The sequence below is a fragment of the Petromyzon marinus genome, chromosome 49 (assembly GCF_048934315.1).
Source record: "Petromyzon marinus isolate PM22_M1 ecotype Great Lakes invasive population chromosome 49, UKy_Petmar_22M1.pri1.0, whole genome shotgun sequence".
Taxonomy (NCBI): Eukaryota; Metazoa; Chordata; class Hyperoartia; order Petromyzontiformes; family Petromyzontidae; genus Petromyzon; species Petromyzon marinus.
The window spans coordinates 3,272,576-3,296,398 of NC_133715.1; the positions used below are offsets into that span (position 1 = coordinate 3,272,576).

The 23,823-nt window shown below is 49.1% G+C and overlaps 1 protein-coding gene across 2 annotated transcripts; it reads right to left on the bottom strand.

Annotated features, from left to right (window-relative positions):
* Positions 1 to 2,453: 2,453 nt before the first annotated feature.
* RWDD2B (RWD domain containing 2B) lies at positions 2,454 to 23,002 on the bottom strand. 2 transcript variants are annotated; one of them, XM_076074582.1, is made up of 6 exons: positions 22,511 to 23,002; positions 10,616 to 10,815; positions 9,623 to 9,686; positions 7,610 to 7,776; positions 6,245 to 6,440; positions 2,454 to 5,852 (listed from the first exon to the last, which is right to left on the bottom strand). In XM_076074582.1, the coding sequence occupies exons 2-6, from the start codon at positions 10,802 to 10,804 to the stop codon at positions 5,629 to 5,631; spliced, it is 840 nt and encodes a 279-aa protein (XP_075930697.1). In that variant the 5' UTR covers positions 10,805 to 10,815; positions 22,511 to 23,002; the 3' UTR covers positions 2,454 to 5,628. The 2 variants fall into 2 exon arrangements, with proteins under 2 accessions (XP_075930697.1, XP_032828680.1); XM_032972789.2 differs by having other exon boundaries at positions 9,623 to 9,690; positions 22,511 to 22,999.
* Between the last annotated feature and the right edge of the window lie 821 nt (positions 23,003 to 23,823).

The following is a 23,823-nucleotide window of genomic DNA, read 5'->3' on the forward strand; positions in this document are numbered from 1 at the left end:
TGCATTCAATGCATTTCCTTTGTTGAAAATCAATTTGATTCCGCCTAAAAATATGAATGCTTCATGATTATTATTCCGCTTATTTACCCAGGAAAGCCTCACCGAATCTCACGGCTCTCTTTCTCTCTCAGGAGGGTCCTGCCAAGTGTTTGCAGTCAGGGATGGAGAGAGAGTGGCCGGTGATTGCTATGTTTATCCCAGTTGAATTATTTGCAAGCAGCGCTACCAAAAATTTGGCAAATTTGAACCATGATTCCAGCCACAAAAATGCCTCCCCCCCCACCCCCCACCACCACCACGTGTTGAGAACGACGCGGCGGGACCTTTAACGTCCACGCTGAAGCGGGCGGCGCGTGGCTTCGCTTTCACTTGACGGCGAATACCCACCGGCGTTTATTTTTTTATTCCTTCACGCGATTATCCCTCCCCACAATCTCCGCGATGCCGCGGAGAAGTCCGGTGCGTTTCACGGAAGTCCCCGAGAATCCCGCGTTTTGCTTCGGTCGCTTTGCTCGATGTCATCGATTAACTTGCCGCGTCCAGCGGCAGCAGCATTTGTCGCTGCAGCGCCAACATGCCAAATATTTAATAACCATTTCAACTCGGTACGCCCCGCCACCGGCCTCCTCCGCCGCACAGAGAGAGGGGGCGACTCTGGGGCACGAGAAACCACAGACAAGCGGGGAGGCAGCGCCAGCATTCGTCCAAGCTCTGCTGTCCTCTACATATTAACACACCTGTCAACCCAAACGATTGAACCCCGTATTCTTGAATAGGGAAATCGAGTTTTCAGGTCGATACGGTGCACAGACGTTTCAATACGGGCAAAGAAAAAAAAAATGTGTTTATTTGTTTGTGTTTCTCCCTGGCGATGGGACTTTGTAGGATGAACGTTGAGATTTATAATGGGTACGGGGTGACCAATAAGGTCTGAGTTGGTCTGTATTCAGGTAGGGCACTGATGAGAGATTGACAGGTACGTATTAAGTAAGTATGTTGAACTTCTTTCGCACCCGTACGCAGCCAACCGTGCTTTAATCGGAGTTGCGGTTTTATCGGCCAGTTAAATGTCTACAAGTTGTAGGAAATCAGAGAACACGTTCTATGGGTCCCGTGTTCTATCCAAGTTTGGCTCCCCTCCTTACAGCCTGAAATCCCAAGTGATGCAGATGGGCTGTTGCTGATTTTTGTTTTGTTAAAAGGGAGCTGTCCCACGGTGGAATTCACATTTGCTGCACCACAATCTCCTGGCAAGTCTCCGATTTGCACGGTTGGCTACGTACGGTAAGAAAGAAGTTCAACACACACGCGCGAGCCAGGGTATATGGCATTTCCTCGACGCTCACGGGAAGGGAGTTGTGCAACATTTGTGTGATCCACCAACCCTATTTGCCTCTAGAAGCGCTGTATTACAGACTGCCACGTGCATAGACACCAAAACCGCCCTGCTACAGACTGCCACGTGCATAGCCACCACCACCACCGCCCTGCTACAGACTGCCACGTGCATAGCCACCACCGCCGCCCTGCTACAGACTGCCACGTGCATAGCCACCACCACCTCCCTGCTACACTGCCACGTGCACAGCCACCACCACCGCCCTGCTACACTGCCACGTGTATAGCCACCACCACCGCCCTGCTACAGACTGCCACGTGCATAGCCACCACCACCTCCCTGCTACAGACTGCCACGTGTATAGCCACCACCACCACCGCCCTGCTACAGATTGCCACGTGCATAGCCACCACCACCTCCCTGCTACAGACTGCCACGTGTATAGCCACCACCGCCGCCCGGCTGCATCGTACAGCCCAAGCGTGATGTTTCGTTCTGCTGCGTTGCGCCGAGCGCTGAGAAAACTTCTCATCAGCTCTCCGCTCTCCGCTCACTGCTCGGTGGTTGAATCATAGCGCTCGAATTTTAAAATGCACCACCATCCACCAAGTGGCAACTTTTAGTCATTCTCAGTGGAAAATGACAACTATTGAAGCTGAAAGCGTTGCGGGTCAGTGCTCACCACGACCACTAAACTAGTTCTCTCCGGCCCCTTCGGGGTTTCCCTTTAGAATCGTTGCGTTTCGAGTATTTGGCTGCTATAAATGTCCACGCGACAAGCCACTTCGTTGAGCTGTCCTTGGTGGGCCAGGTCTCTTCTTTAAAGAAAGAGCTACATAGCTCAGCGAGCCTTACCTGGTAAAATACCAAAAAAAAAGTTTACGTGAAACCTCAAGTTAATTCCTGCACAGAACCTCAATAAATTCGTGGAATTGTGAAACCGGTAACTCTAAATTATCTGTGTGCAGTGGCAACACGCTTGTGATGCAGCGTTTGGAGGTTAAGGGTTGGTGGGTCACCCAGATGATTTTTTCGCAGCACACGGGGGTGATGTTGCCTTGTGTGATCCCAATAAGGTAAACTGCAGGTAATTATTATAATCCACAGACAAACGTTGACTCACAGAGGACGTGTTTTAATCTGGTTGTTTCAGAATCACCCAGAGGAGAGATGATCACAGAAGACATCTCTGCCCATTGTAAAGCAGTACGTTCATCATCATCATCGTCGTCTGGAAGGAGAATATTCACGGCACCGTATTCTCACAGATTAGAAAACACGACCCCCCCCCCCCCCGCACGGCACGTAAACTATACCGAGCACGCGGAAGGTAACGCCATAAACCTGCGTCTTTTAGAGCCTGAATATAAAGAATTAATATTTGTTATCGTAAACGACTGCTAATAAATTAATACATGTAACCACTTTGGGAGGGGGGAGGTATGGCCCCCCCCGTGCCCCCCCCCCCCCCGCAAACTCCACCCATGCATGGAAGAGCTTTATTAAAAATCAGCAACAGCCTCTGCACCACACGGGATTACAGGCTTAAAGGAGGGGAGCCAGCCTTTAAAATAACCCGAGACCCCTTCCTGAACAGCTCATTCATAGCCCCCCTGACGTCACCGAGACCGATGGACCCAGAGTCATCACCAGGAGGTGCAAACACGCGGCGCAGCAGCTCCTAGGCCTACCACGTGTTTAGGGGCCGTCCATAAATGACGTCACGCACCTGGGGAGGGGTCAGACATTTGTGACGATGTGTGACGAGGGGGGGGGGGGGAGGTTGAGAAATGTGACGTCACGTCAAAATGCGCAACTTTAAATAAATATAGACAACACGTTCTACTTAATTAATTAGACTTTTTAATAAATGTTTTCTCCTACAACATCAGAGTGCAGCGCCACATTAAATACGCACTACAATGACAATAGTTTAAAGCAATTTGAAGCAAGTTTTATTTTTTTGGGGGGGGGAGGGGGCAGAGCTTTGTGACGTCATATTTGAGGGGGGGGTCTGACTTTTTGTGACGCCGTGTGACTAAGGGGGGGGGGGGTCAAAAATCGTCCAAAATCGCGTGACGTCATTTATGGACAGCCCCTAAGCCACTACCCCCTCCACCCATTCTCTTTAACAGCCCCTTCCCGGCATGTTGTTCATTTCATCCAGTCCAATAACATTTCAACAATGAGCTCTGTCAATGAATGACACCCACAATGGTCCACCACCCGTGAGACCGGACCGTGTGTTTGTTGCTAGGAGTGGACCGTACGTCGAAAATGATTAAGGAAACATGTACATAAATCCTCCCACTTCTTGCAAAATAACCCCACACTTTTGGGTGCGTTTCACTTTCCCGAGTGATTTATAATCCGTACAATACGGTTACATATCTCGAAACGTAGTCCAGTTGCAGGTATTGGTAAATGTGTTGCGTTTAGCACGTCAGCTTGCCCTCATTACACACCAAGTGCCTGCCACAAATGAACCACAATACCTCGCTGATCTCGTCAACGAGCATGAACCATCACGCAAACTCCGGTCATCCTCACAGCAGCACCGGCTTTTGGCGAGCCATCGAACGAAGACGGTCACCGCATCGCGCGTTCAGGAGCGCTTCTGCAGCCGTCCGGAGTGCCCTTCCGAAAGTCACCGGAGCTATGCACTTTTAAATCTAGATTGAAAACTCCCATTTCTTTAGTGCTGCTTTTTGTGTCCAATTTGTCGTCCTTACCCCGCACCTCCGATTAGCACGGTTGACTACGTATGGTGTGAATTAAGTTTAATATATATACATGCATACATGGCGTTGGTTCTGCTTCACCGTCACTACCGTGCTCCTGTTACGGTCCTCCATGACGCTCCCAACGACATCAGCTGACGTCAATCCCTGCCCCGACTTGACTGGGAGTAGCTCCGAGGCTGGAGATGAGGGACACATCGTCCTAGGTGTGACAATGTGAATGGCGGCTGGGAACGTGGCAACAGGGAATTAGAGGGGAGGAAACAGTGAGAGGGGACTGCGGGGATAAAAGGGACGAGAGGAGGAGAGAGCCGTGGGTGAAGGAGAGAGCTGTGGATGAAGGAGCTGTATGTTACGGAGAGAGCTGTGGATGAAGGAGATTACTGTGGATGAAGGAGGGAGCAGTGTGTATGTTACAGAGAGAGCCGTGGGTGAAGGAGGGAGCTGTGGATGAAGGAGGGAGCTGTGTGTATGTTACAGAGAGAGCCGTGGGTGAAGGAGGGAGCTGTGGATGAAGGAGGGAGCTGTGTGTATGTTACGAAGAGAGCCGTGGGTAAAGGAGAAAGCTGTGGATGAAGAAGCTACGTGTGTTACGGTTGAGAGCCGCGGGTGAAGGTGAGAGCTGTGGATGAATTAGGGAGCTGTGAATGTGTCGCGGAGGTGGAGTAAATGAACTGGAACCTTGGCCTGTCTCAGCGTGTTGGTGGAGAGAGTGTCCACTCCACTCCGATGCTTGCAGATTGCCAGGTGCTGGTTAACACGACTTCAACAAGAATTGAAGCATCCACCCCAGTGTTCAGTGATAAAATAATTCAAAATATTAACAGACGTATCAGGCGATTCACCAGGATATTAGTATTCATATTCTTGGTTCTTTTGGTAAAGTCACGTAGAAGGGAAATAAAACAATAATAAGGATGTTAGTGTTTCTTTAATGACCGGTTTTGGGACCAGGAGGAATCCGACTGTACAGCGATGACGGTCATCGAATTAAAAACAGGAAATACACTTTTTAGATTATGGGCAGTTATTTTGGAAAGCAGTGAAAAAACAATAAATCTATCTCATCTCAAACATGCCCAGATAGATGAGTTTTCTATTATCCCTCATACATCAGGGATAATATTAAAGCGTCATTGCTGTACTTAATTGTTTTCCTTTTGTCATCTGGGTGACCCAGGTCAGTCCAGCAAATGTGTCGAGTTCTCGCCTGGCAAAAACATTGTTCCAACGAAACGTGAACGACTCGATTGGATGGGACGAACGATCCGACAATTATTTTCAGCGAGAAGAAGTCGAGGAAGGCGCAGGAGACGCACGTACTTAGAGTAATTTGGCTGCTATAGAATTTCCACATGATGTTAAACCCACTTCATTGAGCTATCATTTGTGATGCGCCGGTCGCTTCTATAAAAGAGCTATACCAAACAGCTCAGCGGTGGGCCTTAGGCGGTAAAATAAAATAAAAAGTTTTTAATAGTTTAATAGCTAACGTGGCAACATTGTACAAAAACAAAACGGGGCACTATTTCTTCTCAACGCCGAACACTATCGTGAAGGCTTCCCCGCAGCCGTGTGCCTCCAGGAAGCGGCGCAGCTGTCCCAGGTCCATGTGCGTGCCGTGCACGTCGAACGCCTCCTCTCGGAACGGCGGCTCGAAGCGAGGGAGCGGCGACGACTCTCCCGCGGTGCCGCCCGGGACCTCGGCGGCAATCGGGGGGAAGTCCTCGCGGTGCCGTATGCCGATCTTCTGCCACTGCAGGCGACGGACCCTGCCACCGGGAGGAACGGGCCGACGCGTCAGGGCCGATATAGTGCAAGCTTCCTCTCGCCCGAGTTGAAACCAAATTTTAAACCGCCGCTCAGTGTGTCTCGGGTCACCAATGAATGCACAGAAGCAAAACCAGGATCGGGAGAACAAGCACCACTTTATGGAACGTCAACAGTGGTTAGTCTGTGGATTCACTCGACCCCGGCGTAGGAGCGTGGAATTTCCATCACTGGCTCGGGGATTTAAGCAGGCGGCTGCACAAGCCGCGGTCGTTTCAAACCAGGCATGTACGCGTGGGAGCTTTCCGTAACTTTCCCCGCGCATCTCCCATGCGGGAAACGTCGCTTCGCTGGCCCTGGTGGGCCCGAGCCGCTGGCATGGGGGTTGCGTTACCGAGCCCAGTACTCGTCGCAGGCTGCCGCGGGGCCCTCCGCGCACACGAGCCCCGGCTTTCCTGGCATGAGGAAACCCGTGAGGTCCAGGTCCCGCGCCCAGGACACCAGGTCCCGTCGCTTGTCCTTGTTGTAGATGTGGTGGCTGTAGATCCACAGGCGTGAGAAGGCAGCGCGGGGCCGGGGACTCTCCCCGCCTGTTGGGAGACGGGCAAGTGCTCTGTCAGCGTCGACCGATGGTCGCCAATGAGGGACGAAGGTACTTATGGCAGCATTGCGGGGCAGCTGCAATTGCGCCGTAAGTGCTGTGAAATTGAAAGCCGCAGTTTGAAGAAAAATGCTTTCACGTTTAGGTTTTTAACACCGATTGTATTCCCCCATTTGCTAAGCATTTAGCGAGGGGTAAAATACCATGATGAGGAAATTAAACGTCCCGCGGCAAAGTCCCGTGCCTTTGTTGGGGAACAGCTGCAGAGGTGTTCACCGCATCTCGGCGGCCTCGGATACCGTAACAAAAGTTTGAACTCCATGTGCCTCGGACAGTTGCTCACGACGAGTCAAACGACGCGAACGTTCAGCCTTCCTGGCTGTAATGCTAACCTGAGCTATTTTTTGGGTTAGATCGCGTAAATATATGTGTCGTTAAAACCCGTCACCCCCCACATTGTGCAAGAGCATCTACGCCTCTATATAAGGAACGAAAAAGTTAGACTTCTCCACAAATCTGGCTGTCGCCTGATGAAGCTAGTTGTTATTACTGGCGAAACGTCGTACTCAGATTGTAAATGTTGTGGCTTGGCTCTCCAACACACCGGTGTGCTGTACTAGTATACTACACTATACACTACACTACTATACACTACACTATACACTACACTACTATACACTATACTACTATACACTACACTACTATACACTATACTTCTATACACTACACTACTACACACTATACTATACACTACACTACTATACACTATACTACTATACACTACACTATACACTACTATACACTACACTACTATACACTATACTACTATACACTATACTATACACTACACTATACACTACACTATAATACTATACACTACACTATAATACTATACACTACACTACTGCTGTACTAGTGACGAATTGGCCACGTTCTGTTTACGTGACAACCCTTACCAGTTGGCTGTGTCGGGTGGTGGCGGGTTTTAACGACACAACGTTTATATATTTACGCAATCTAACCCAAAATAAACCTCTCTTATCAAGGGCTTCCTACCTACGGGGCACCGGAGCCGGCGCTGAGTGTGTGGGCGCGGCACGGCACGGACGGGGGCGGTGGAGGGGCGCTGCCGTGCCTCAACCCGCAAGGGCTTCCTACCGGGCACCGGAGCCGGGGCCGCGGACGCGGCGTGGAGCTGGGGGGCGTTATCGGCGAGCCAGTCCAGCACCGCGAGCACGCGTAGCGAGCCCGCGCCGTGCTCCCGCAGGAACGCTCGCAGCTCGCCGTTGAGCCTCCCCTGCTCGGCGCGTCCCATCGAGTCGGCTCTGGGGAGTGAGAAGGAGGGGACGCCGGCATTTTCCCTGGAACGTCGTTCAGGGGGTGAAGCCAAGCCCCCTAATTTTGAGTTGTTGACGACTGTAGCTACTTTCTAGTCTTTCGCGCTGACGTTCGCACCCCCCCCCCCTCCCTCTCCCTTACACCACTTGAGGTAGAGCATGTGATCGAAGTAGGGCCCAATGTTCCGAGTGGAGGTCACATCAGGGAGTGTGGTTGGTCAAGAAGTGGGTAACACCGATGTCCTCTTACGTACGAGGGAGAAATGTTTTATGATCAATCTTTAAATCCCCTCTTGCCATAGTGCGTGGCACAAACAGCAATGGTACTGGCCATGACATAAATATAAACAGGCACTCCCCGCCTTTATCACATCACGATGCGTTCCTGGCAAATCCGTCGTCAATCGGATCGTCGTAAATGGGACCCCATTTTACCACAGGCAGTCCAAACCGTAGAAAACATCGCTTGTATATTTCCCTTTTTGTCTGCCAAATGTAACAGGGTTGAAGAGGTAAAAAAAAATCCACAAAAGCACTCGAGACTGACAAAAGCTCCACACGGAGTCACATCGGAAACCAGACTGCTCGGGGTCACGTCGATTTCTGCGTCATAAATCGTTCCACGGTGGTGGCATTATATAAATGTCGTAAAACGTGGTCCGTCGTAAAACGGGGGCCGTCGTAAAACGTAGGCCGTCGTAAATCTGGGACCGTCGTAAACCGGAGGCCACCTGTAAATGTACGCAGCCAACCGATTAACACGTACAGCGCAAAAGAAGTTCAGCATGCATACAGTACATGCAACATGGCTGTTAGTGAGCACCTAGTAAGGCCAGCGGGACGTGCGTGCGGGAGCGCCTTAGTCTCGTCAGTACTGGTGGTGTTGGCAGTCACCTCGGGAAAATCCACGCTGAGATCAGATACCGAAGCGCGCTGGTGGAGCTGCATGCATGGCCAGAGATGCATCAGCGAATCCCAGGATTATAGCGCAGTACGTTGACTCAACACCACCAAACAAAGAGAAAGATCCCCCGTATAGCCTGACCAAACTGTAAATGCTGTTAGGGGGCACCTATGAATGCCGGCATGGAACATGAGGGAAGGGGGGCTAGTACCATGCCTGGCCGCCTTTGTCTCCCCAGTGGCGATAGTCGTGCATCACACAATGTAATCATTTGAGGCTGAGTCTACCTAGGAGAGGCCCAGGACCGGTTAAAAAAAATCGTCACTGATGTTGGCCATGAGCGAGAATCGAAATCGGGTCGCAGCACAGGACGCTTGCCAATACACTACCGCTCCCCAAAGACAAAGATCCCCCGTGTAGCCTTAAACAGACTGCTGGGGCAAGTGCTGTTAGCAAACACCTATGAAGGCCGGCGAGCCACACGAGGGGGTGGGTGGCCAACACCACGCCCGGCCGTCTTTATCTCCCCTGTGGCGATGTTTCACACTCCGCACCGGGTACTCATGTAAGGCTGCGTCGACCCAGAGGAGGCCCAGCACCAGTTCAGATAATCGTCACTGGCGTTGCCCCTGAGCGGGGAATCGAACCTGGGTTGCTGGGTTCATAGCGCAGCGCGCTAACCGTTGCATTACCGCTCCTCACAAATCTGCCTATACAGGCACACACCTATATGCAAAATTCACACACCCCGCTAATAACGCCTACTTCCATATTCATCATATCTTACGCAACAGAACACAGCCCACAATTTAATGCTGAATGGTGGTGACATCCCTATGGCACCTGCTATACCCGGTACGACCGTACGCGCACATGCATTGGCACACACACACGCACACACCACGCACGCTCGCAAGCATCATCGCCCACCTGGCGTATATTTCGGGGGGTTGAGTGGGGTAATGATGAGGGAAATGGCACACAGCGTCCAGGCCTGCCTGTCACAATGCACGTGCACACGGAGACGGTCAGGCAGGGGCTCGTTAGCCGTCGGCGCAATTGCAGAACCAAAAGGGGCAAAAAGCTGACACGGTGGCGACGATGTTGAACATGACGACGATGACGACTAGCCAACTCAGGCCAGGATTTGAACTCAGACGGTCCAGAATCTTTTAAACCGCATGCCGTACATCCTGCGACTCGGAGTTTATAACCGAAAGGGGTGGGGTTAGTGCGGGGAGTCGGGGGGGGGGTAAGGGCAAAACATTTTCTGGATATGGTTCCCGTTATGGTGGATTGAGCTGTTGCTATGGAGGCCGGGAGATCGCCGTTTGATGTTCGGGTCGCCGGGTTGCTGATGGCGTGAGTCGTGATCGCTCGCTTGACGGAGCGGGCCGCCCGTGAAGGCTGCTGCCATCTTCCACTCCTGGGTCCCGAGTGGGTCAGCACCGCCACGATTGGATCGACCAACCCAGCCTCCCGGGGGGAACGGCTTTGCTGATGTACCAATATCATCGCCGCTACTACAGTATTTTGTCATTTGTGAGGGATCCAACTAATATTGGCTATCCGTAAAGAAAATTTCGCCCGCTAAAACTTAATTTTAATGTATAACCTTGAATAAACACATAAACAAGCTATTTAATACATGCAACCTATCACTTTATCTCATCATTTTACCTCTCATCACTTCACCTCACCACTTTCCCGCATCGCATTCTCTCTCATCGCCGTATCCCATCACTTTCTCTCTCGCTCTCTCTCTCTCTCGCTCGGCAAGGTCGTGTAGAGAGTCCCAGGCGCGATTCGCCGGCGGCCAAAACATCGCGGAGAGCGAGCTCCGCGAAGGACGGGCGCACGTCTGCGACGTCCACACCGCCAGCGGGCAGGCCAGGGATCCTGAGGTTCGGCGCTGAGACTCACGATGGTCGGGTGTCGCACGGTGAAGCCGACGTATCCCCGCGGCGGCGGCTCGTCGGGATGCTGGACCCAGCGCGCCAGCTCCGCCGGAGGCCCCGGGTCGGGGATCGTCATCTCGCCGGCATGCGGGAACATGCTCCCCAGCATCTCCAGCTCGGACAGCTGCAGCTCGGCCTCGTCCAGCGTCGACATCGGCAAAGGCCCTAAGGGGGCCGAGGGGAAAAGGTCGGTCGGCGTTGTAAAGCGTCTCGATGCGCAACGGGGTATTATTACGTCGGGCGCGTTTGACGAACGTCATGAAATCGTGTGTCCGAGCCAACGAACGTGTGCTTAAGGGGTTCAGTGTCGTCACCTCCGATGGGCGCAGTTGGCTACGCACGGTGCCGAAGGAAGTTCAGCATCCATGCATATTCAGGAATGCTGTTGGCATGTTTAACACGTAGGCTTTCGCGACCAATATTATTCATAATAAAGGTTTTTGGGTTAGATCGCGTTATTTATAAATGTGTCGTAACCCTCCACCACCCGACACGGCCAAACAGTAAAAAAAGTGTCACGTTTACAAAGGACAAATAGTTCACTACTTTAGCCCACCGCTGTGTTGAAGAGTGAATCAACATCATTTAAAATTTGAGTACGACGTTTCGCTGGTAATTACATCCAGCATCATCGGGCAATTCGCCCGAATGGTAAAGCCCTCACTTGCTCCCGGTCTTAATTAGAGCAGCAGGGTGAGGTCATCATTTAACTCATTTCATGTCATTGGCATGAATGACATTAATTTATGTGGGAGAGGTGAAATTATCTGTTGAACTAATTCTCTGTAAATAGTTTAACACGTAGGCTTCCGCGACCAATATCATCCATAATACAGGTTTTTGTGGGGGGTTAGATCGGGTATATATATAAATGTGTCATTAAACCCGTCACCACCCGACACAGCCAATTAGTAAGGTTTGTCACGTAAACAGAACGTGCCGATTCGTTACTGGTACAGCACACCGGTTGTGTGTTGGAGAGCAAATCCACAACACTGTAAATTACAAACCATACTAATTGCCTGTGTCGGGTGGTGGCGGGTTTAACGACACATTTGTATTTACGCGATATAACCCCCCCAAAAAAACCCTGCATTAACTCTGTAAATAATATACAGGAGCCTCATCATACAGACACGGCTTACGTTCGGAAAACGCTGTGACACCAGCCTTTGTACATCGCGACAAATTGGATTAATAATATGGGCATCTTATAATCCAGCCGCGCAAATTCAGCGACCTGGCCGCAAATGAAAGCGCAAAGACATCTGTCACCATACCCACGAGTATGTCATTCACTGATGATGTGGTGGTGGTGTGTCACTGCGTGAAATGCGTGTCAGTGATGCTGTCACCACGGTACCGTGTATAATTATGTATCCGTCACTGCGTGTCAGAGTCACAGTGTCAAATGTGTCGCTCTGTGTACAACTGACATTGTCACGATGTCGCTCTGCATGGTGGCTGTGACACCGCCGCATCTGCCGTTGTCACTGCATCTCAAGGTGTCACTATGTATCTGTCACTGTGTGTCAGTGTGTCACCATGTATCTGTCACTGTGTCAGTGTGTCACTATGTAACTGTCACTGTGTGTCAGTGTGTCACCATGTATCTGTCACTGTGTGTCAGTGTGTCACCATGTACCTGTCAATGTGTGTCAGTGTGTCACCATGTAACTATCACTGTGTGTCAGTGTGTCACCATGTATCTGTCACTGTGTGTCAGTGTTCCACCATGTATCTGTCACTGTGTGTCAGTGTGTCACCATGTATCTGTCACTGTGTGTCAGTGTGTCACCATGTATCTGTCACTGTGTGTCAGTGTGTCACCATGTATCTGTCACTGTGTGTCAGTGTGTCACCATGTATCTGTTACTGTGTGTCAGTGTGTCACCATGTATCTGTCACTGTGTGTCAGTGTGTCACTATGTATCTGTCACTGTGTCAGTGTGTCACCATGTATCTGTCACTGTGTGTCAGTGTATCACCATGTATCTGTCACTGTGTGTCAGTGTGTCACCATGTATCTGTCACTGTGTCAGTGTGTCACTATGTAACTGTCACTGTGTGTCAGTGTGTCACCATGTATCTGTCACTGTGTGTCAGTGTGCCACCATGTACCTGTCAATGTGTGTCAGTGTGTCACCATGTAACTATCACTGTGTGTCAGTGTGCCACCATGTATCTGTCACTGTGTGTCAGTGTTCCACCATGTATCTGTCACTGTGTGTCAGTGTGTCACCATGTATCTGTCACTGTGTGTCAGTGTGTCACCATGTATCTGTCACTGTGTGTCAGTGTGTCACTATGTATCTGTCACTGTGTGTCAGTGTGTCACCATGTATCTGTCACTGTGTGTCAGTGTGTCACCATGTATCTGTCACTGTGTGTCAGTGTGTCACTATGTATCTGTCACTGTGTGTCAGTGTGTCACCATGTATCTGTCACTGTGTGTCAGTGTGTCACCATGTATCTGTCACTGTGTGTCAGTGTGTCACCATGTATCTGTCACTGTGTGTCAGTGTGTCACCATGTATCTGTCACTGTGTGTCAGTGTGTCACCATGGATCTGTCACTGTGTGTCAGTGTGTCACCATGTATCTGTCACTGTGTGTCAGTGTATCACCATGTATCTGTCACTGTGTGTCAGTGTGTCACCATGTATCTGTCACTGTGTCAGTGTGTCACTATGTAACTGTCACTGTGTGTCAGTGTGTCACCATGTATCTGTCACTGTGTGTCAGTGTGCCACCATGTACCTGTCAATGTGTGTCAGTGTGTCACCATGTAACTATCACTGTGTGTCAGTGTGCCACCATGTATCTGTCACTGTGTGTCAGTGTTCCACCATGTATCTGTCACTGTGTGTCAGTGTGTCACCATGTATCTGTCACTGTGTGTCAGTGTGTCACCATGTATCTGTCACTGTGTGTCAGTGTGTCACTATGTATCTGTCACTGTGTGTCAGTGTGTCACCATGTATCTGTCACTGTGTGTCAGTGTGTCACCATGTATCTGTCACTGTGTGTCAGTGTGTCACTATGTATCTGTCACTGTGTGTCAGTGTGTCACCATGTATCTGTCACTGTGTGTCAGTGTGTCACCATGTATCTGTCACTGTGTGTCAGTGTGTCACCATGTATCTGTCACTGTGTGTCAGTGTGTCACCATGTATCTGTCACTGTGTGTCAGTGTGTCACCATGGATCTGTCACTGTGTGTCAGTGTGTCACCATGTATCTGTCACTGTGTGTCAGTGTGTCACCATGTATCTGTCACTGTGTGTCAGTGTGTCACTATATAACTGTCACTGTGCGTCAGTGTGTCACCATGTATCTGTCACTGTGTGTCAGTGTGTCACCATGTATCTGTCACTGTGTGTCAGTGTGTCACCATGTATCTGTCACTGTGTGTCAGTGTGTCACCATGTATCTGTCACTGTGTGTCAAGGTGTCACTATGTATCTGTCACTGTGTGTCAAGGTGTCACCATGTATCTGTCACTGTGTGTCAGTGTGTCACTATGTATCTGTCACTGTGTGTCAAGGTGTCACCATGTATCTGTCACTGTGTGTCAGTGTGTCACCATGTATCTGTCACTGTGTGTCAGTGTGTCACCATGTATCTGTCACTGTGTGTCAGTGTGTCACTATGTAACTGTCACTGTGTGTCAGTGTGTCACCATGTATCTGTCACTGTGTGTCAGTGTGTCACCATGTATCTGTCACTGTGTGTCAGTGTGTCACCATGTATCTGTCACTGTGTGTCAGTGTGTCACCATGTATCTGTCACTGTGTGTCAGTGTGTCACCATGTATCTGTCACTGTGTGTCAGTGTGTCACCATGTATCTGTCACTGTGTGTCAGTGTGTCACCATGTATCTGTCACTGTGTGTCAGTGTGTCACCATGTATCTGTCACTGTGTGTCAGTGTGTCACTATGTAACTGTCACTGTGTGTCAGTGTGTCACCATGTATCTGTCACTGTGTGTCAGTGTGTCACCATGTATCTGTCACTGTGTGTCAGTGTGTCACCATGTATCTGTCACTGTGTGTCAGTGTGTCACCATGTATCTGTCACTGTGTGTCAGTGTGTCACTATGTATCTGTCACTGTGTGTCAGTGTGTCACCATGTATCTGTCACTGTGTGTCAGTGTGTCACCATGTATCTGTCACTGTGTGTCAGTGTGTCACCATGTATCTGTCACTGTGTGTCAGTGTGTCACCATGTATCTGTCACTGTGTGTCAGTGTGTCACCATGGATCTGTCACTGTGTGTCAGTGTGTCACCATGTATCTGTCACTGTGTGTCAGTGTGTCACCATGTATCTGTCACTGTGTGTCAGTGTGTCACTATATAACTGTCACTGTGCGTCAGTGTGTCACCATGTATCTGTCACTGTGTGTCAGTGTGTCACCATGTATCTGTCACTGTGTGTCAGTGTGTCACCATGTATCTGTCACTGTGTGTCAGTGTGTCACCATGTATCTGTCACTGTGTGTCAAGGTGTCACTATGTATCTGTCACTGTGTGTCAAGGTGTCACCATGTATCTGTCACTGTGTGTCAGTGTGTCACTATGTATCTGTCACTGTGTGTCAAGGTGTCACCATGTATCTGTCACTGTGTGTCAGTGTGTCACCATGTATCTGTCACTGTGTGTCAGTGTGTCACCATGTATCTGTCACTGTGTGTCAGTGTGTCACCATGTATCTGTCACTGTGTGTCAGTGTGTCACCATGGATCTGTCACTGTGTGTCAGTGTGTCACCATGTATCTGTCACTGTGTGTCAGTGTGTCACCATGTATCTGTCACTGTGTGTCAGTGTGTCACTATATAACTGTCACTGTGCGTCAGTGTGTCACCATGTATCTGTCACTGTGTGTCAGTGTGTCACCATGTATCTGTCACTGTGTGTCAGTGTGTCACCATGTATCTGTCACTGTGTGTCAGTGTGTCACCATGTATCTGTCACTGTGTGTCAAGGTGTCACTATGTATCTGTCACTGTGTGTCAAGGTGTCACCATGTATCTGTCACTGTGTGTCAGTGTGTCACTATGTATCTGTCACTGTGTGTCAAGGTGTCACCATGTATCTGTCACTGTGTGTCAGTGTGTCACCATGTATCTGTCACTGTGTGTCAGTGTGTCACCATGTATCTGTCACTGTGTGTCAGTGTGTCACTATGTAACTGTCACTGTGTGTCAGTGTGTCACCATGTATCTGTCACTGTGTGTCAGTGTGTCACCATGTATCTGTCACTGTGTGTCAGTGTGTCACCATGTATCTGTCACTGTGTGTCAGTGTGTCACCATGTATCTGTCACTGTGTGTCAGTGTGTCACCATGTATCTGTCACTGTGTGTCAGTGTGTCACCATGTATCTGTCACTGTGTGTCAGTGTGTCACCATGTATCTGTCACTGTGTGTCAGTGTGTCACCATGTATCTGTCACTGTGTGTCAGTGTGTCACTATGTAACTGTCACTGTGTGTCAGTGTGTCACCATGTATCTGTCACTGTGTGTCAGTGTGTCACCATGTATCTGTCACTGTGTGTCAGTGTGTCACCATGTATCTGTCACTGTGTGTCAGTGTGTCACCATGTATCTGTCACTGTGTGTCAGTGTGTCACCATGTATCTGTCACTGTGTGTCAGTGTGTCACTATGTAACTGTCACTGTGTGTCAGTGTGTCACTATGTAACTGTCACTGTGTGTCAGTGTGTCACCATGTATCTGTCACTGTGTGTCAGTGTGTCACCATGTATCTGTCAATGTGTGTCAGTGTGTCACCATGTAACTATCACTGTGTGTCAGTGTGTCACTATGTATCTGTCACTGTGTCAGTGTGTCACCATGTATCTGTCACTGTGTGTCAGTGTGTCACCATGTATCTGTCACTGTGTGTCAGTGTGTCACCATGTATCTGTCACTGTGTCAGTGTGTCACTATGTAACTGTCACTGTGTGTCAGTGTGTCACCATGTATCTGTCACTGTGTGTCAGTGTGTCACCATGTACCTGTCAATGTGTGTCAGTGTGTCACCATGTAACTATCACTGTGTGTCAGTGTATCACCATGTATCTGTCACTGTGTGTCAGTGTTCCACCATGTATCTGTCACTGTGTGTCAGTGTGTCACCATGTATCTGTCACTGTGTGTCAGTGTGTCACCATGTATCTGTCACTGTGTGTCAGTGTGTCACTATGTATCTGTCACTGTGTGTCAGTGTGTCACCATGTATCTGTCACTGTGTGTCAGTGTGTCACCATGTATCTGTCACTGTGTGTCAGTGTGTCACTATGTATCTGTCACTGTGTGTCAGTGTGTCACCATGTATCTGTCACTGTGTGTCAGTGTGTCACCATGTATCTGTCACTGTGTGTCAGTGTGTCACCATGTATCTGTCACTGTGTGTCAGTGTGTCACCATGTATCTGTCACTGTGTGTCAGTGTGTCACCATGGATCTGTCACTGTGTGTCAGTGTGTCACCATGTATCTGTCACTGTGTGTCAGTGTGTCACCATGTATCTGTCACTGTGTGTCAGTGTGTCACTATGTAACTGTCACTGTGTGTCAGTGTGTCACCATGTATCTGTCACTGTGTGTCAGTGTGTCACCATGTATCTGTCACTGTGTGTCAGTGTGTCACCATGTATCTGTCACTGTGTGTCAGTGTGTCACCATGTATCTGTCACTGTGTGTCAAGGTGTCACTATGTATCTGTCACTGTGTGTCAAGGTGTCACCATGTATCTGTCACTGTGTGTCAGTGTGTCACTATGTATCTGTCACTGTGTGTCAAGGTGTCACCATGTATCTGTCACTGTGTGTCAGTGTGTCACCATGTATCTGTCACTGTGTGTCAGTGTGTCACCATGTATCTGTCACTGTGTGTCAGTGTGTCACTATGTAACTGTCACTGTGTGTCAGTGTGTCACCATGTATCTGTCACTGTGTGTCAGTGTGTCACCATGTATCTGTCACTGTGTGTCAGTGTGTCACCATGTATCTGTCACTGTGTGTCAGTGTGTCACCATGTATCTGTCACTGTGTGTCAGTGTGTCACCATGTATCTGTCACTGTGTGTCAGTGTGTCACCATGTATCTGTCACTGTGTGTCAGTGTGTCACCATGTATCTGTCACTGTGTGTCAGTGTGTCACCATGTATCTGTCACTGTGTGTCAGTGTGTCACTATGTAACTGTCACTGTGTGTCAGTGTGTCACCATGTATCTGTCACTGTGTGTCAGTGTGTCACCATGTATCTGTCACTGTGTGTCAGTGTGTCACCATGTATCTGTCACTGTGTGTCAGTGTGTCACCATGTATCTGTCACTGTGTGTCAGTGTGTCACCATGTATCTGTCACTGTGTGTCAGTGTGTCACTATGTAACTGTCACTGTGTGTCAGTGTGTCACTATGTAACTGTCACTGTGTGTCAGTGTGTCACCATGTATCTGTCACTGTGTGTCAGTGTGTCACCATGTATCTGTCAATGTGTGTCAGTGTGTCACCATGTAACTATCACTGTGTGTCAGTGTGTCACTATGTATCTGTCACTGTGTGTCAGTGTGTCACCATGCATCTGTCACTGTGTCAGTGTGTCACCATGTATCTGTCACTGTGTCAGTGTGTCACCATGTATCTGTCACTGTGTGTCAGTGTGTCACCATGTATCTGTCACTGTGTGTCAGTGTGTCACTATGTATCTGTCACTGTGTGTCAGTGTGTCACCATGTATCTGTCACTGTGTCAGTGTGTCACCATGTATCTGTCACTGTGTGTCAGTGTGTCACCATGTATCTGTCACTGTGTGTCAGTGTGTCACCATGTATCTGTCACTGTGTGTCAGTGTGTCACCATGTATCTGTCACTGTGTGTCAAGGTGTCACTATGTATCTGTCACTGTGTGTCAGTGTGTCACCATGTATCTGTCACTGTGTGTCAGTGTGTCACTATGTATCTGTCACTGTGTGTCAAGGTGTCACCATGTATCTGTCACTGTGTGTCAGTGTGTCACCATGTATCTGTCACTGTGTGTCAGTGTGTCACCATGTATCTGTCACTGTGTGTCAGTGTGTCACTATGTATCTGTCACTGTGTCAGTGTGTCACTATGTATCTGTCACTGTGTCAGTGTGTCACCATGTATCTGTCACTGTGTGTCAGTGTGTCACCATGTATCTGTCACTGTGTGTCAGTGTGTCACCATGTATCTGTCACTGTGTGTCAGTGTGTCACCATGTATCTGTCACTGTGTGTCAGTGTGTCACCATGTATCTGTCACTGTGTGTCAAGGTGTCACTATGTATCTGTCACTGTGTGTCAGTGTGTCACCATGTATCTGTCACTGTGTGTCAGTGTGTCACTATGTATCTGTCACTGTGTGTCAAGGTGTCACCATGTATCTGTCACTGTGTGTCAGTGTGTCACCATGTATCTGTCACTGTGTGTCAGTGTGTCACCATGTATCTGTCACTGTGTGTCAGTGTGTCACTATGTATCTGTCACTGTGTCAGTGTGTCACTATGTATCTGTCACTGTGTCAGTGTGTCACCATGTATCTGTCACTGTGTGTCAGTGTGTCACCATGTATCTGTCACTGTGTGTCAGTGTGTCACCATGTATCTGTCACTGTGTGTCAGTGTGTCACTATGTATCTGTCACTGTGTCAGTGTGTCACCATGTATCTGTCACTGTGTGTCAGTGTGTCACCATGTATCTGTCACTGTGTGTCAGTGTGTCACCATGTATCTGTCACTGTGTGTCAGTGTGTCACCATGTATCTGTCACTGTGTGTCAGTGTGTCACCATGTATCTGTCACTGTGTGTCAGTGTGTCACCATGTATCTGTCACTGTGTGTCAAGGTGTCACTATGTATCTGTCACTGTGTGTCAGTGTGTCACCATGTATCTGTCACTGTGTGTCAGTGTGTCACTATGTATCTGTCACTGTGTGTCAAGGTGTCACCATGTATCTGTCACTGTGTGTCAGTGTGTCACCATGTATCTGTCACTGTGTGTCAGTGTGTCACCATGTATCTGTCACTGTGTGTCAGTGTGTCACTATGTATCTGTCACTGTGTCAGTGTGTCACTATGTATCTGTCACTGTGTCAGTGTGTCACCATGTATCTGTCACTGTGTGTCAGTGTGTCACCATGTATCTGTCACTGTGTGTCAGTGTGTCACCATGTATCTGTCACTGTGTGTCAGTGTGTCACCATGTATCTGTCACTGTGTGTCAGTGTGTCACCATGTATCTGTCACTGTGTGTCAGTGTGTCACCATGTATCTGTCACTGTGTGTCAGTGTCACTATGTATCTGTCACTGTGTGTCAGTGTGTCACCATGTATCTGTCACTGTGTGTCAGTGTGTCACCATGTATCTGTCACTGTGTGTCAGTGTGTCACCATGTATCTGTCACTGTGTGTCAGTGTCACTATGTATCTGTCACTGTGTGTCAGTGTGTCACCATGTATCTGTCACTGTGTGTCAGTGTGTCACTATGTATCTGTCACTGTGTCAGTGTGTCACCACGTATCTGTCACTGTGTGTCAGTGTGTCACCATGTATCTGTCACTGTGTGTCAGTGTGTCACCATGTATCTGTCACTGTGTGTCAGTGTGTCACCATGTATCTGTCACTGTGTGTCAGTGTGTCACCATGTATCTGTCACTGTGTGTCAGTGTGTCACCATGTATCTGTCACTGCGTGTCAGTGTGTCACCATGTATCTGTCACTGTGTGTCAGTGTGTCACCATGTATCTGTCACTGTGTGTCAGTGTGTCACCATGTATCTGTCACTGTGTGTCAGTGTGTCACCATGTATCTGTCACTGCGTGTCAGTATGTCACTATGTATCTGTCACTGTGTGTCAGTGTGTCACCATGTATCTGTCACTGTGTGTCAGTGTGTCACCATGTATCTGTCACTGTGTGTCAGTGTGTCACCATGTATCTGTCACTGTGTGTCAGTGTGTCACCATGTATCTGTCACTGTGTGTCAGTGTGTCACCATGTATCTGTCACTGCGTGTCAGTATGTCACTATGTATCTGTCACTGTGTGTCAGTGTGTCACCATGTATCTGTCACTGTGTGTCAGTGTGTCACCATGTATCTGTCACTGTGTGTCAGTGTGTCACCATGTAACTGTCACTGTGTGTCAGTGTGTCACCATGTATCTGTCACTGTGTGTCAGTGTGTCACCATGTATCTGTCACTGCGTGTCAGTATGTCACTATGTATCTGTCACTGTGTGTCAGTGTGTCACCATGTATCTGTCACTGTGTGTCAGTGTGTCACCATGTATCTGTCACTGTGTGTCAGTGTGTCACCATGTATCTGTCACTGTGTGTCAGTGTGTCACCATGTATCTGTCACTGTGTGTCAGTGTGTCACCATGTATCTGTCACTGCGTGTCAGTATGTCACTATGTATCTGTCACTGTGTGTCAGTGTGTCACCATGTATCTGTCACTGTGTGTCAGTGTGTCACCATGTATCTGTCACTGTGTGTCAGTGTGTCACCATGTAACTGTCACTGTGTGTCAGTGTGTCACCATGTATCTGTCACTGTGTGTCAGTGTGTCACCATGTATCTGTCACTGTGTCAGTATGTCACTATGTATCTGTCACTGTGTGTCAGTGTGTCACCATGTATCTGTCACTGTGTGTCAGTGTGTCACCATGTATCTGTCACTGTGTGTCAGTGTGTCACCATGTAACTGTCACTGTGTGTCAGTGTGTCACCATGTATCTGTCACTGTGTGTCAGTGTGTCACCATGTAACTGTCACTGTGTGTCAGTGTGTCACCATGTATCTGTCACTGTGTGTCAGTGTGTCACCATGTATCTGTCACTGTGTCAGTGTGTCACCATGTAACTGCATTCCAGAGACGCGCTGCGTTACAACGGGACTGTATCTGTCACGGTGTGTGTTCCTGTTAATGTGTGTCGAGATTGAAGACTCAATGTCTTCTGGGGAACGGTGGTGTAGTGGTAAGCGCGCTGCGCTATGCACCTGGCGACCCGGGTTCGATTCCCGCTCACGGCCAACACCAGTGACGATTATCTGAACCGGTCCTGGGCCTCCCCTAGGTCGACTCAGCCTCAAATGAGTACCTGGTGCGGTGTGCAAACATTGCCACTAGGGAGACTAAGGCGGTCGGGCGTGGTGCTGGCCACCCACCCCCTCGTGTACCGTTACCGGCCTTCATAGGTGCTCGCTAACAGCACTTGCCCCTACAGTCTGTTAAGGCTATACGGGGGATCTTTGTCTTTGTTCCTGTCAATGTGTGTCGAGATTGAAGACTCATGTCTTCAGACCGGCTTTTTGTATCCAAGTTTGTTGACTTTCCCCCGCACCTCCGATCAGCATGGTTGGCTACGTACGGTGCGGAAGAAGTTCAACATACGACCACATACATCTGTCACTGTGTGGACCGGCGACGCACGCCAATCACCGCACGCGCCGTGCGTTTGCCGAACGCGTGAAACCAACACGCGTCCCGTGCAATTCGCAACCACTCTTGTCTGCCGTGGGTCGCCAAGAGGGAGCGGTGGCGCTCGGGTTAGCGCTCCAACGCGCTCCGAAACCCGGCGAAATAAAAAGGAATAACGCCCAAGTTCGATTCCCGATCAAATGTTCGATCTCGCTCCTTGGCTGCGCATTCCTCGTCCGCGAGGTCGACTCAAGACTTGGGGTGTTGGTGCGTTTAAAGCATCAGCACTGGGGGAGACAAAGGCGGTCGGGTGTGGTGCTGGCCTTAATCGGCGCTAATTGCGAACAACACTCGCCCCAACAGCCTGTTAAACATCCATTCGGGGAACACGTGTGCGTGTGTGTGTGTGTTGGTACCGTATGCTCTGACTTAGAGGAGACGATCGGGAAAGTAAGACGCGTCCTCAAACGCGTTCCTGGTTTGATTGTCCAATCAAGTTCTTACAAACTTCTGGACGTGTCGGATTTCAGGCGGGCAGGACTGTCTCCGCCTCTTCGCGTATCTGCCCCTCCGCGAGATATCCTGCGTGCAATTAGATTCTCCGAACGTGATCGTGTCGTGTAAACCGGATTATAAGTCGCAGTCCGAAGCGCAACGAGACGAGCGTTGTGCAGAATGCGGGAACTTTTAGTCTGGAGAATACGGTAACGGAGTGAGCACGTGGCGCCCACTGCTTGCAAGGCGGAGCTCGCGCTGATTGGCTAACGCCGCTGCGTGACGTCGGGTTTCCGTCAGCGTTCACTCGAGACCCCTAACAAAGATGGCTACATTTTGTTTTAAAGCTTTCGTGACTGCAGGGATTCATATTCTTGGTTCTTTCGGTAAAGTCACCACGTAGAAGGGAAACAATAGAATAATAAAAAAATATAAAACAATAAAATTCTCACGACGTTTCAACTGCAACACAAGCAATCATCATCAGGTGTGAAAACCATTATTTCTTGTTGTGGTTTTCACACCTGATGATGATTGCTTGTGTTGCAGTCGAAACGTCGTGAGAATGTTATTGCTTTATATTTTTATTATTTTATTGTTTCCCTTCTACGTGACTTTACCGAAAGAACCAAGAATATAAAGATGGCTAAAATAAAAAAAATATGACGTCATCGTACATAGACAACTTCAACGCCAACACTCCTTACAAAGATGGCTGAAGAGAAAATGTATATGACGTCATCGTGCATATACATCTACAACGCCCATACCCCTCACAAAGATGGCTGAAGGGAGAAAAAAAAGTCTATGGCCTGATCGTACACAGACATCTACAACGCCTATAACCCTGACAAAGATCGCCAAAGATAGAAACAAAGTCTATGACGTCATTGTACATAGACAACAACGCCTTATACCCCTTACAAAGATGGCTGAAAGAACACGGTATATCGACACCCTTCACGCCCCTCTTTAAAGCGTCGATTTGCACGAACGATATCCATAATACAGTCTGGTTTTCTGGGGTTAGATCGCGTAAATGTTTCGTTAACCCACCACCACCACCAATTAGCCACATTTATCACGTAAACAATTAGTTACTACTTCAGCACACCGTTGTGTTGGAGAGTAAATCCACAACATTAACTATTCGACTACAACGTTTCGCTGCTGCTTTACAACAACCAGCTTCATCAGGCGATTTCCCAGAATTGTGAATAATAAGGCTTCTCGA

Excerpts from the sequence above, each read along its gene's own strand:
- RWDD2B (XM_032972789.2), bottom strand. The coding sequence starts at position 10,804 with ATGTCGACGCTGGACGAGGCCGAGCTGCAGCTGTCCGAGCTGGAGATG. Across the intron at positions 9,691-10,615 it reads CCGTGCGACACCCGACCATC|GCAGGCCTGGACGCTGTGTG; the intron begins GTGAGTCTCAGC and ends GCATTGTGACAG. Across the intron at positions 6,441-7,609 it reads GGCCCCGGCTCCGGTGCCCG|GCGGGGAGAGTCCCCGGCCC; the intron begins GTAGGAAGCCCT and ends GTCTCCCAACAG.